The sequence below is a fragment of the Poecilia formosa genome, unplaced genomic scaffold (assembly GCF_000485575.1).
Source record: "Poecilia formosa unplaced genomic scaffold, Poecilia_formosa-5.1.2 Scaffold59, whole genome shotgun sequence".
Lineage (NCBI taxonomy): Eukaryota > Metazoa > Chordata > Actinopteri > Cyprinodontiformes > Poeciliidae > Poecilia > Poecilia formosa.
Genome location: NW_006799998.1, coordinates 1,519,236 through 1,531,592, shown reverse-complemented (window position 1 = coordinate 1,531,592; position 12,357 = coordinate 1,519,236). Strand labels below are relative to the sequence as shown.

Below are 12,357 nucleotides of genomic sequence, written 5' to 3'. Positions count from 1 at the left end.
GAACAAATACACCCAGCTCGGGCTAAAGCGTTCTTGTAAGCATTCAGCTAATTAATGGCAATTTGCCCGTTGATGCTGATGAAGGAGAAAAATCACTTGGGAGATGCATTTTCTCCAAACCCACAAAAAAAAAAAAAGAAACGTACAGTACTGACCATGAAACAGATCTAATAAGAGTTCCATTCAAAGTTACGGCTAAAACCTGATCTGAGTAAATGTGAGCTGCAATATTTTAGTCATCTTCCAGGTATCTGCCTAAACTGCAGGTCAAAGATTTGACAGCATTGTTTAGCTCTCTTGAAAGTAGGCCAAGACCGTGTCACAAAACAATAACAACAACGCAGACGGGACAATCTGCGATGACAGCAGCCAGGAAGCTCACGCTGGCTGTTTGGAGATCCAGAGGAAGGGATGGTTGGCAGTAAACATGCCTGCGGCCACACAATACCAACAAGCAGGGAGGATGACAGGACAGAAAACAATGAGTAACCCAGACAGTCAGAGACGGTGCTTTCTATGCACAAAACATTACCAGTAGGACTAAACGAAAAATAAGAGGTACTCAGATGGGGACATGAAAGGTCCGTCGGCCCAAATCTGATGTCTTTGCATTACTCTGAACACAGCCAGGCCGTGCTGTTTCTGACCAATTAGGCAGGCATAAAGGCCAGGGGCTGGGACTCAGCTAGCGGCTCTGTTTGTCTGTTGGTTACATCTAGGCCACTCTCTCTTTTCTCCTCTCGCCTGTTTGCAGTGCAGCAAAGCCAGAGTGCAGTGAAAGGGTGGGTGGATGTCGGTGGCAGGGTGGTAAAGGGGGTGTTGGATATTTCATTCAGCACCAAGCAAAAGATGTCAAGCAGAGTTTACAGTAAACAAGGCCACGTCTAGACCTTTTATCCCCTTAGTTTTCTACATCAGTAACAAGCAGACACGCATAACAGGCCATCATGCACTCACTAAGTCCAGTATGCACAAGACATATAATAGAAGTCCACATGCAAGATTGAGGACAATTACAAAGGTTCAATCCTCTTTTCATTTGTTGTTTTGGACAGAGCTGCACCAAACAGGTTTTTCCTTGCTAATGCAGATTCACTTCTTCTTTTTAGGTCTAACCTGCCAATTCAGTTAGAAAAACTATTTTTTTACATAAACAAAAGAGAACCTTTGGATTTTGATCTTGTATTTCCAAAGTCTGCTTGATCTCCAGCTCACTCCCATTGCACCTACTTGCTTAGCAAATAGCAAGCCACTTCTCAAAACAGAACATTTGTTTGTTACATTGGACAGTCTCGCATAAAGCCAAACCAGGGATCATAAAGATTAAGCATCCCATTTTCTTATTCTCATCATTAAAATGGTGCAGAAGCAGTTGTAATTTTTAGTATGGGCAAAATGGCTACTAGTATTCAAAGTAACATTGCTTTACTTTTCCAGACTACAATTTTCATTTTTTCTCAATTTGAAATAATCAATAGGTCATGGAATAAAATCTTGAAATACAATTAAATTTTCCGAACGTTTTTGTTTTCGATGCTTTTCCAGACTTCTTAATTAGTTGTCCTGGTGGTTTCCAATACTTTCAGTTTGTAGCCATTTTCTCTAAAATCCTTGTCCTTAATTATATTTGTACATTAGATTTAGAGTTAGTCCATCAAAATAACCTTCTTTACGACATGTACGAATTGCACACATACTGGATCAGTTTTAGGTTTTAATCAGCAAAAATGTGTAGAAAGAGATTCCATTCTAACTCAACAAGTTTTGTGGACTTTACAATTTGTGGCTCATCTTATTTAGTGTTTGCTTACTATTTAATTAGGCCTGCGTTTTCTCCTCTCTTAATCCATTAGAAACGGATTAGAATGAGATGTGATTTGTCCTCTTTAATAAATTGTTGTTTCTTTCATTAAATATGTTTCTTTCATTAAATATTTATACCAGAATACAAGAAACCACATCTCCAACTGCTTCAGATGAAAATATTTACAGTCTATGGTACTTGCTGAAAATGTGCTGCAGGTTCTTTGAATGAGGTAGTTGTTTTGATTCCAATGGAGAATGAGGAAATTACAAGATCAAAGCTTGTAACCCCAAACTTCATCCGATTAAAGAACATCCTGTTGATTGATGCATTTATAGTCCATAAATAATAGGATCTCTTAGCTTTTAAGTTTACTATGGTAATATATGAATACAACAACCAAAGGGGAGGAAAGAACCGGGAAAAAATGCTCTAAAGTAGAACCTGTCTCCCATTTATCACAGGACATCAAAGACAGGATTAAGATGTACCCACACACGATGTCCCCATTATGTCAGTATTGCTGGGAACTCTAGATATATGGGTTACCGTGGAACTTATTGCAACAACAAAGGAGTTGATTATGTAAAAAAAAAAAAAATGTAGAGCGAGGTGATAAAATCCAAGAAAAACAGATATTTACTTCCAAAAACAACACAGAGCCAAGACTGAAGCCTGAACTCAGCTCTTCACTTTAAGCACAGGATCAAAATGTGACAGAATACAACCTGGGACTTTGCCCTTTACTTTTACAGGCAACTGATGCAACACCTGAAGGCTACAGTAAACACTGGCAGAGAGGGCCTGGAAAGTAAACAAATAGCCTATGAAAGCTCGGTTTAAGGACCAGGCTGTGTAAACACAGAAGTGCAGAGGTACAGGAAAAACCTCTCTGCAGACTTCAACCTCTAGGTTGTAGTCTGCAGACTTCAACCTAAGTCATAATTATGACAAAAATAAAAATAAAAAAAATCAGCATTTCTCAGTGTTGCTTTAAAATGCAACATTTCACTCTTCACAGCAGAACCATTTCAAAATTCAGTCTCACTTTGAGTCAAAACGGTTCAATCCAACACAGGACCTCAGAAAGAACTCATTGTTCCATACTTGGTTTTATAGAAAAAACTTCTGGTTTGTCCTAATAAATCATCTAAAGACAATAAAAACGACTGTAAAAAAAATACACACCAATTCATTCAAAGGGAGTCCCTAGAGCTCTGATAGTGTTCAATAACCCTTCAATGAACAACCATATGAACTCTTCCCTTCATACACATATCACTGAGAGCACATTGCCACACGCTGTAATAAAACACACCTGTACAAAGCAGCCAATGAGTATTCTCTAAGTATTTTTAACAGGCTGTCTATGGACACTGATGTATAAATGCCAAAGTTAAACTAGGATGGCCTGCCTGCCTCAACAACTCCTTTCCCTGAAGAGAGTTCTCCAAGAAAAAAAAAGTACGATAAAACTATCCTGACTGCAAAAGAATGTCAGTCTTTATTTCACCTGATCATCCTTTTCCTGCAGTGATTGCTTTGGGAGAGTTTTGTTATTCTATACTTTAAGCAGCATTCATCATCCCAGAAAAAAATAATCCCTTCTGCTGTCCTAGAAAGCATTTCTTTTTTCTCTGCTTTCCCTTTACCTCCATCCTGGAGAACACATGTTTCCTGGATGTAGATGTTTTAACCTTTAGGGTCAACTATTCAGAACTTGAAGTCTCTCTGATCCAACCTTTTTCTAAGTGAGTCAGCACAGTCAGTGTTTTAGCACAACACTATGGGAAGAATTGCCAATAAGGGAGGATCGTGCCTTGAGACTGTTTTCAAACCCAATAAACATTTTATTTTTAGTGGGATTTTTTGTGATAGAAAGAACATGAAGTAGTGTATAGTTATTAAGTGGTAGGAAAAGAAAGGATCGTTTTCAATGTTTACAAATAAAATTCTTAAAGTGTGACATACATTTGCTGTCAACTCACTGGGTCTATTTTTATTTAAGTCACTGTATAGCACTTTAAAAGCACTTTTTGCACTTTATTAACAAGCACTTTATTTAGCACTGCACTGTAAGCAGAGATCTGCACATAAATAATAATTTGCACACAAGAAGTTTTAATTGTATTTATTGAATATTTTAGTAATTAGCATGTAGCCTTTTGTTCTGGGCTCTGCACAGCTGCTCCTCATTGGAAAGTGAGGTGGTTGGGTCCAACACAGCTGAGACTATTTAAGCCTGTAGTTTCACCTGTGAGGAAGGATTGTTATTGAGTGTGTGTTGATGCTGTGAGGAGAATAAACCAACTGCTGTTTCCACCTGACTCTACCTCTCGTGATCTTCTGCACCGTAAAATCCAACCGCAAACGGCCGCCCTGTTACAACTTCCTTTAGAGCATCATAAATGCGAAGGACAGACCAGACTGATCAGGGGTAGAGTTGCAGAGAGGTTTAAAACTGGGTTAGGCTGAAAACAATATCCCTGACCTTCAAGCATCTCACAGAGGACTGGCGAATTGATCAATTAAAAATCTAGCAATTCTGAAGAATAGATCAAGGAGAGTTTTGACCGCAGAAGCAGCAGAGATGACAGGGGTAACTCTGGAGGAGCTGCAGGAAACAGCTAGGGTGTGAAAATCTGTCAACAGGACAACTATTGGGTTAAAATATAATGTGACGTATAATAAAACAGCAATATATTTAGTCAAGCAAAGGTTTTCTGATGGAAAAATAAGTTTTCCAATAATTATTATTCCACCTTCAATGCCCTCAAAGTCATGTCAATGTACATCTTTTTTTTTTTTTACTTGAATTTATAGATGCAACTAAGGGACTCTGTTTTTGAAGACTGAAATGCATTCAACGAGGCACATTGCATTTTAAAAGGCTTGTCATCACAAAGACCCAGACAATAACACAAGCTGCAATAAAAAAGATTAACCTGGAGAATGACTGTTTATGATTGCATTGTTTTAGAAAAGGAAGAGAGAAAAAACATAAGGCAGAACACCTACAACATTCCTGTGAATGCTGCTCAAACACAAGTCATCAATTCTATTTTGCTGGACAGACAAGGTCTGCAGCCAAGCCAAGCAGCACTGAGCAATAGATGAGACCTGCCTCTGCCATCATTGACTTGCACAATATATCAATATACAGCGGTCCAGGCGGTTCACTGTCCTACATAAACAGACCGAAGACGACGACGGGCTTACATTCCAAACCCCAGCAGCTGACATTTGCACAGCATCCACAGAGGAGAGCAAAAGCACAAACGCTCCAGCTCTGCGGGACAACACTAGGAGAGTGCGAGCCTTTTCTTAAGACTTTGTTCATCTTCTGTCTCTTTCTTCTCGCACAGTAGGAAGCCATCTCTCTAGCTCAGACAGACAGTTGTTCGGCACACCTGACGGGGAAGGAGAGGAGGCAGCAGGGAAATGAAGGAAGGATGGAGTTCATGTCGCTCCAAGCCAGCTGGGAGGGTCCGGCTTAACATGAGCATTTTATTCAGTCAGTCACCCCTCTCTGTTGTCATTACTTCTATAAGTAGATTTAAAGTCCAGCTACAGCATCACCTGCTTCTGGGGAGTACTTCCCAGTTTGTGTGTGGTTGTGTCAAGCTGCTTAATGTCACCAATTAAGAAATACCGGTCTGTGCAACATTGATATTGGAAAGGACTGCTTGGAATCCAATGATTGCTGGCTAATGTATTCCACCTGTGATGAAATTGCATTTTTAAAGCTAATATATTTAACTACTTAGAGTCTCGGCTGTTCACACTGGACAGAAGTGACGTTACCCAAACTGTTAAAAGGTCACCGAATATATGGCGCACACATGAGGAAGAAAGAAAATAGCTACATACTGCAACTGATATTTTTATATTTACCACTGATGCCAACGTAAGATTTTACAATATCGTAGAGCGTAGTTAAAGAGACAAACATAATGAAATAAATCTGAAATTTAAGAGCAGAATTACTATGTTATAAATTACTTCTTTTAAACATAATTCACCAGAGTTGTGTAAAAATGTCTTAAATGTATCAGCGAGGAGAGCCAACCAATCATAGGTGTCCACTGATTGTTAGTTTTACTGTATTTGTATTATATTTAAACCATCACTTGGAAGTTTTCTCTCTATAAAAAGAAAAGTGGGAACAGGGTCAGTTCTAAAAAAAATAAATACATAAGACTGATATACAGCTCATTATTTTTGGTTTATTTACATACACCACACAAATATCCGTCAGTCAGGCGATTACTGTTTTTAGTCTACACAAAAATGCAGCTGCAGCAAACAGTTCTATCTGTAAACCTACAACTCCACATTTATCCCCAAGCTCTTGACCGACTAAGCAAGTGCGAGCACAAAAACAGGACAAAGGAGCCCTGAAGACTTATTGCTCCACTGTAGGAGGCTGTGCTAGGAGAAACTGCAGAGGGTCTGTCCTCTCACTGCAGATCTCAGCTGTCAGCGCCATCTCCTCCTCCGTGTTACCTTCTCCCCTTTCATATGCATCGCCTGTTTGAAGCCATGGTATAGAGTACGCTCCAATTTCCTCAAGCAAAGGCCTCATTCGACTGCGTCGGCATATCTCTGTCAAGCAGTCAGTGGACGAAGAGAGGAGTAAATCGCCGGCTTTACAGATACGGCTTTTAGATGCACATTACCCTTTTGATGTATGCAATGTTGTGAAGACCAGCAGAGGAGAGAGATAGGGAGGCTCCACTCTGAATGTGCTCCAGCCCTCCAAGCCACTGAGCTCTCATCAGTCTCAGACGGCCTCTTCACTCCAGTTTGTCCCGCTCCTTCATCTCTGCATTTTGCATTTTCTTCAGTACTCAAAGGTTTAGCTTAAAGAACACCCGAAACAAAATATGCATGCCACCCTCCTGTTGCTCTCGGCGTCCATGTTTGTGGTGAGATTCCTGCTGCCCAGCTTCTTATACCACAGCCACTCAGGCAGCAGTGCAGGCAACACAGTGAGAAAATGAAAAAATAAAAAATCCATCACAGAATTACAAAAAGGGGTTTGTATGAAAATGACTCCCGTCTTTATCCTGCTGGGGACTTTTGGATGAGAATTACTTTAGCAGGCAGTTGTTGGAATAGGTACACAGCACCTTGGCAACTTTGGGAGTATTGGCTGGTATCCTGAGGGCTGCCTTTTAACATTAGTGATGTGTGATCACGCGGTCATTGTCCCTCGTTTCACCCCATCTTGGCAGTGGATGCACACACAGAGGGAGAATGTGGGGAGTCTGCTTTCTTGTTGCTGGCAGTTCGGAGAAACGATGCCCATTCACAGTTTTGGAATTGAAGCTTTCAGTGGGCCGGAGCAGCCCCTTTCTGTTGGCTTGCAGTGGGGGGTAACATTCTCTCTAACATTCCATTAAAGTGAGGAAAAAATGCATTTGCAGAGATGGGCTAGCTGAAGACAATATAAACTGGTACAACAATAAAATATTTATAGCATCTGTATGATAGCTTAGGCTTCACAGAGTGTACGCCACTGTGCACCAACGGCTCTCTCTTTTTGAAAGTCTGCTTCCAAGGAGTCAAGAATTTTTTGTGATCTCCTAATGTGATTTTAATCAGCAATTCTCCTGACATCGAGGGTCTTTCAGCATTTTCCTTTGAGCTTTAGCAGTTTTAACTCATTTTCTGCACAGTCCTTTTTATATGACCTAGAGAGCATAATGTGCAAAGTGAGTCACACAGGTTATATACACTATTTAAAAATCATGTCTATAAGAGACTGATCTTTAAAAATGCTGTAAAGATCTCACCCAGAATCCAAGAGATATATCAACCTTTAATTGATCATCTATGCAAGTTTCAGCTAAATGTACTTCATCGATCATTGTCTTGGGGGAAAAAAAATTAGATAAAGCTGAAACTGTGCCAATTCTGGTCATAATTAGACTCAATGCATTTCCATATCACACTGTTCATAAAGTATTTTTGAAGTTATGTCTGTAATTGGGAATTAATTGCGTCATTGTGATGAACGTCTTTTGAAAGAACTAAGCATTTTTTCAATGCTGCATACCAACACTGGTTCATCCTGTGACTTTTGAAGTCTCCTTCAAAAGTCACAGGATGCAAAAAAAAACAAAAAGCATTATCTTGGAAACGGGAAGGCCAGAGACCGGAAGGACAGCAAAAGTCCAAATGAAAACTTTCAAAGATCTCTAGAGAGCCTGAAGAAATACTGCCATAAACTACTTTAAAAATGATCAAAAATATTGCCACATTGCAGCAAAATACACAAAACTAAGGGCATTGCTCAAAACTTTTACAAAGTAATGTAAATGAGAACTGTTGAAACAGGAACAGAAAAAGGTTGTTTGTACTGGTCCAGTTATTTTTTTTTACTACAACTGCAGACCTGGACAAAGTTAAAGTTTACAATGTGTCAGCAAGTCCTAGCAGCATGAATATAAGCCTACAGGAAAACAGAAGCTGGCTGCAGCACAGTCAACAAACTGGAGAGGGTGGAGAGAAAAAAACCACATATGGTTTCTGTGTGCCTGCTCTAGTTTTGGAAATGACTAACATTGTGCATCAGTATTTAGATGACAGGATGGTGGGCTCCAACTACTCCCTTGTGCAGGACTTAGCTGCACAGATCAGCCAATCTGATATCTACTTGAAAGAGCATCAGCGAGGGAAGTTATGAGTCAGTGAAGCTCAGAGCACCAGGGCCAATAACCCTTTGTCCTCTGATGCCTCCATCACCATGTAGCACATCACCTCTAGGCACGAGAGAATGTGAGCAGCGTGAGAGGGTGACACCAAGCTGAAAAAGAGAGTGACAACAGGACTTATCCGTGTCACATGCCAAAGCTGAAACCCATCTGTGAGTGTTCGCCAGCCACTAGCCTCCATCGCACTCCTCCTCCCCATCCATGCCTCCCGCTCCCTCTACCTCTTCTCACTGCCATGAGTTGCCTTGAGTGGGTACAGATGTGTGATCTACAGACGCTCCCACTCCGGAGCCCTTATGGGTGCCACAGGGCTCAACAAAGGCTGACTTAAAAGAGCTTCAAGCCAGAGAGTCACTGCAAACAGTCACATCATTTCGAAGCGATTGCATGAGGGAGATAGATGTGTTACAGCACAGCGCAGGATTGACGTTACGGAGCATGATTTCACTGAAAACTACAATGAAAACCATATAGCTCTGATAAGAGATGAAATTAAAAGATTAATTATTCTCCTCTTGCAGAATTCCTGGTCGAATTAAATTTGAGAAATTTTAGTCACTAAAATATTTAACCATTCTCTGTCTTCGCCAGGAGCAATCGGACAGAAATGTATCTGAAAAAAAAAATAAAAAAATAAAAAATAAAAATCAGCTCTGGGTGATTTCAGGACAATGATATGACGGAGGGAATTATTTAGTCTGTTTGACAGCAGCTCAGCTGAGAACTGTCCCATAGATTATATGATGAGACTGTCAGATAAATTATATTCCGCACTGGAAATGTATTTTCCTCGGTTTGTGCCTTCATGCGTTTGGAGAAGGCAGACAGCTGTATGTCTGGTGCATGCTCTGAGAATTTAGCATATTTTGACAGCGTGCATAACGCCAACTAAAAATACAGAACAAACATCACCACAAGAAAAACTCCCTTCAGGCTATTTTAACAGACCTGTATCAGATCACCTTATCAATGCAAACTCCAAATATCACTTCCCGTTTAACGTTAAACCATAGCCGTTGCCATCAGATCTTCGCAGAACAAAGCATGAGGACTATATTTAACTTTTAGATCCACCCCTCCTCACCTCTTTAACTTTCTCCCGGCGGTCATTGGTCTTGGGGTCTGCCGTACTCCCGCTGTCTCGTCCCAGCGCAGGTTTGAGCAGGCATCCTTGGAACTTCTTGAAATTAAAAGTATCCGAGTTGGCATCATGGTCAGCGTCGGAGACTCTCTCCATCAAGGAATCCGCTTTGGACCGGGACAGGGTCAGGTCCTCCTGAGCTTTGCCCCCTGCCAGCCGCTCCTCAGTGGCTTCGTTGGAGACAGAGGGTTTACGGCTCTTCGTCTCTCCTTTGCCCGGGGTCATGCCCCTCGTATGCTCCGGCTCCTTGGGTCTTTTGAGGTGCTCCCTGACATCGTTCTCTGACCCGGAGCCGACGGTGACCGGCTGGACTTCCGTCTTGGACAGAAAAATGCGTTTTAGTCGGACGGAGTCGGGCAAAAAGAACAGGGCTCCGAAGCACAGTGTTACCAAACCCGAGAGGAAGAGTAAAAAGACGAACTTCTGGGACAGGCGCAGGCCCATGCCCGATGCAGAAACACCGGGCAACTTTCGAAAAACCATTGAAAGTTTCCTTTGGGCTTACGCTGCGTTTACAGTAGACCACACGGAGCTTTGGTAGCAGCGCCTCTACTGCCTTCAAGCTGGTGTAAAGTCTAAATATGCTGGACTCCAAACACACCCCCAGTGGTTTTATCTCACTATCGATTGGATTTGCATAAGCGAATGTTAGACCTGACTCCACCTACAGTTAGTTTTTACATACGTTAGCAACTCTGGGTCGTACTAGTGACAAGAGAGAGCAGGATGTGGGTTTATACTGCAAATCATAATTTAACAAAAAACAAACAAAAAAAACAGAGCTTTAGGGCTGGCTGCGTTTATAAACACTACAAGCTATATAAACTAAAGCAACCGGCTCCAAGAATAAATGCACTACTAAATGTGATAATTTAACGACTGTTAGGCCTTTGAACAAAGTTGTGGCTCGGAGCGTTATTCCACGCCGTTCAGATCGTTACAACGCATTGCCCTGCGGTGCAAGGCGAACATCACAGCATCTTTCCCCGATCTCAGTTTCAGCAGACCCACGCTTCTGCATTACCAGCTCACAATATCACGTTGTTTCGAAATAGATTACACGCCGCTTTGTTCGCCTCTATCCCCAATCAGCTGGTGGACGGAAACGCGTGTATAAGCATGTCTCCGTATCTGTCAAATGCGCTCCTCCGGCAGCCTCCGGTTTCTCCGCTCTACTCCGCTGCCGTCGTCAACACGCCGGGCGAAACAAATCGCTGGCAGGCGTGAAAGAAGGCGGTTTTTGTCCCATGTGAAGTTATCCCGAGTCTCGATCCAAATCCCTATGAGAAACAAATCCACCATCCAAAAGGCAGAGAGGGGGAGAGAGAGAGCGCTTCTGCCGCCGCCGCCGCTGCTGCTGCTGCTGCTGCCGCGTCGTCGCTCCGCGGTGCCCGCCGCCTGCCGTGCTTCGCTCCGCTCCCTGTGCTGCGCACCGTCGCTGTGCCGCGGACGTCCGCTTGCGTCGAAATTTGAGAGGAGAGGGCTGGAAATGTAACATATAGTGCGGGCAGGGTGAAGAAGAGGAAAAATAAGGAGGAGGGGGGAGCTGAAATGGTCCGCTGCGCGACAATCCAGTGGGCTGGTCTGATTTCTTGATGGAAATTCACAGCGGCTTATCACAACACGGTTAATCCGTTTGATGAAAATGAGAGAGGTCTGAATGGCTCTGCGTGCTGGGATGACATCTACACTACTGAGGAAAAAACAAGCCTGATTAATCCTGGAAAAGCTGAAGAGGAGATGTCTGCATCTGTCGCAGATGTCTGCCTCATCAGCAAGGCAGCATGATAAAAACAAATAAATAACCGACGATGTTTTAATTAGCTCCGGGTCAATTCGCCCCTTTGGTAAATCATAGCCTCATTTCGTACCCACGCGTTGCCATTTCGAGTCTTACATTTCTTAGCATACACAAACCATTTCATACCCGTGTAACCTGCCTACCATCTTCTAACTGTATTTTACAACTGTATACAATTTTTCACAAATTATGGAGATAGTCATAAATATATATGGATATAATTTAAAATGTACATATACAATCTTCCCAAAAAGTATAGCAGTATGTAATGGTAATTTCAAAAGTCTAATTAATTCAGATTCAGCACGTAGGCCGATAGTTCTGTTTGTTCATGTAAAATTTTAAGAAATGTGGCTTCAGCTAACAAAAACCCAACAATCTGTTGCTCAGAAAAAAGCAACAGGGAAAATAGTCATCAGTCCAGAAACCTGTAATTTAAGCAATTTTATGGCCTTTAGAATTATAAGGAAGACTGCTGACTTGATAGCTTGTTGATCATAGAAAGTTAAGTGGAAAGAAAAGATGTGGTAGAAAAAGCGAGTATAACTTCATCAGTCCATGGATGGCAGTGCAAGTTGGTGCTTAAAAAGGCTTCCACATGCAGAACATGGGCTGCACTCCTGGTGTTGAGCCACCCCTGAATCAGAAACGTCAATAACATCTGGCTAAGGATTTAATGGGACTGGACTGTTGTTCAGTGGTCCAAAGTAATCTTATCTATCCATTATTTACAGTCACTTACCCGAGCGTTGGGTGATGGTGCCTGTCTCCCGCAGTCATTGGGCGAGAGACGGGGTACACCCTGGAGAGGTCCCCAGTACATCACAGGAAGACAATACTGAGACACATACCTAAGGATAAGAATAATGTAAAGTAAGCAGTTATGGTAAAT

General features: G+C 41.9%; 1 protein-coding gene across 1 annotated transcript in view; it reads right to left on the bottom strand.

Annotated features, from left to right (window-relative positions):
- Positions 1–10,953, bottom strand: part of LOC103139292 (mannosyl-oligosaccharide 1,2-alpha-mannosidase IA) — a 193,518-nt gene extending 182,565 nt beyond the window's left edge. The window contains exon 1 of the mRNA XM_007553836.2: positions 9,608–10,953. Within this exon, the coding sequence (XP_007553898.1) occupies positions 9,608–10,147 (540 nt within the window). The 5' untranslated portion in view covers positions 10,148–10,953. The remainder of the gene's footprint in view (positions 1–9,607) is intronic.
- Positions 10,954–12,357: the final 1,404 nt, after the last annotated feature.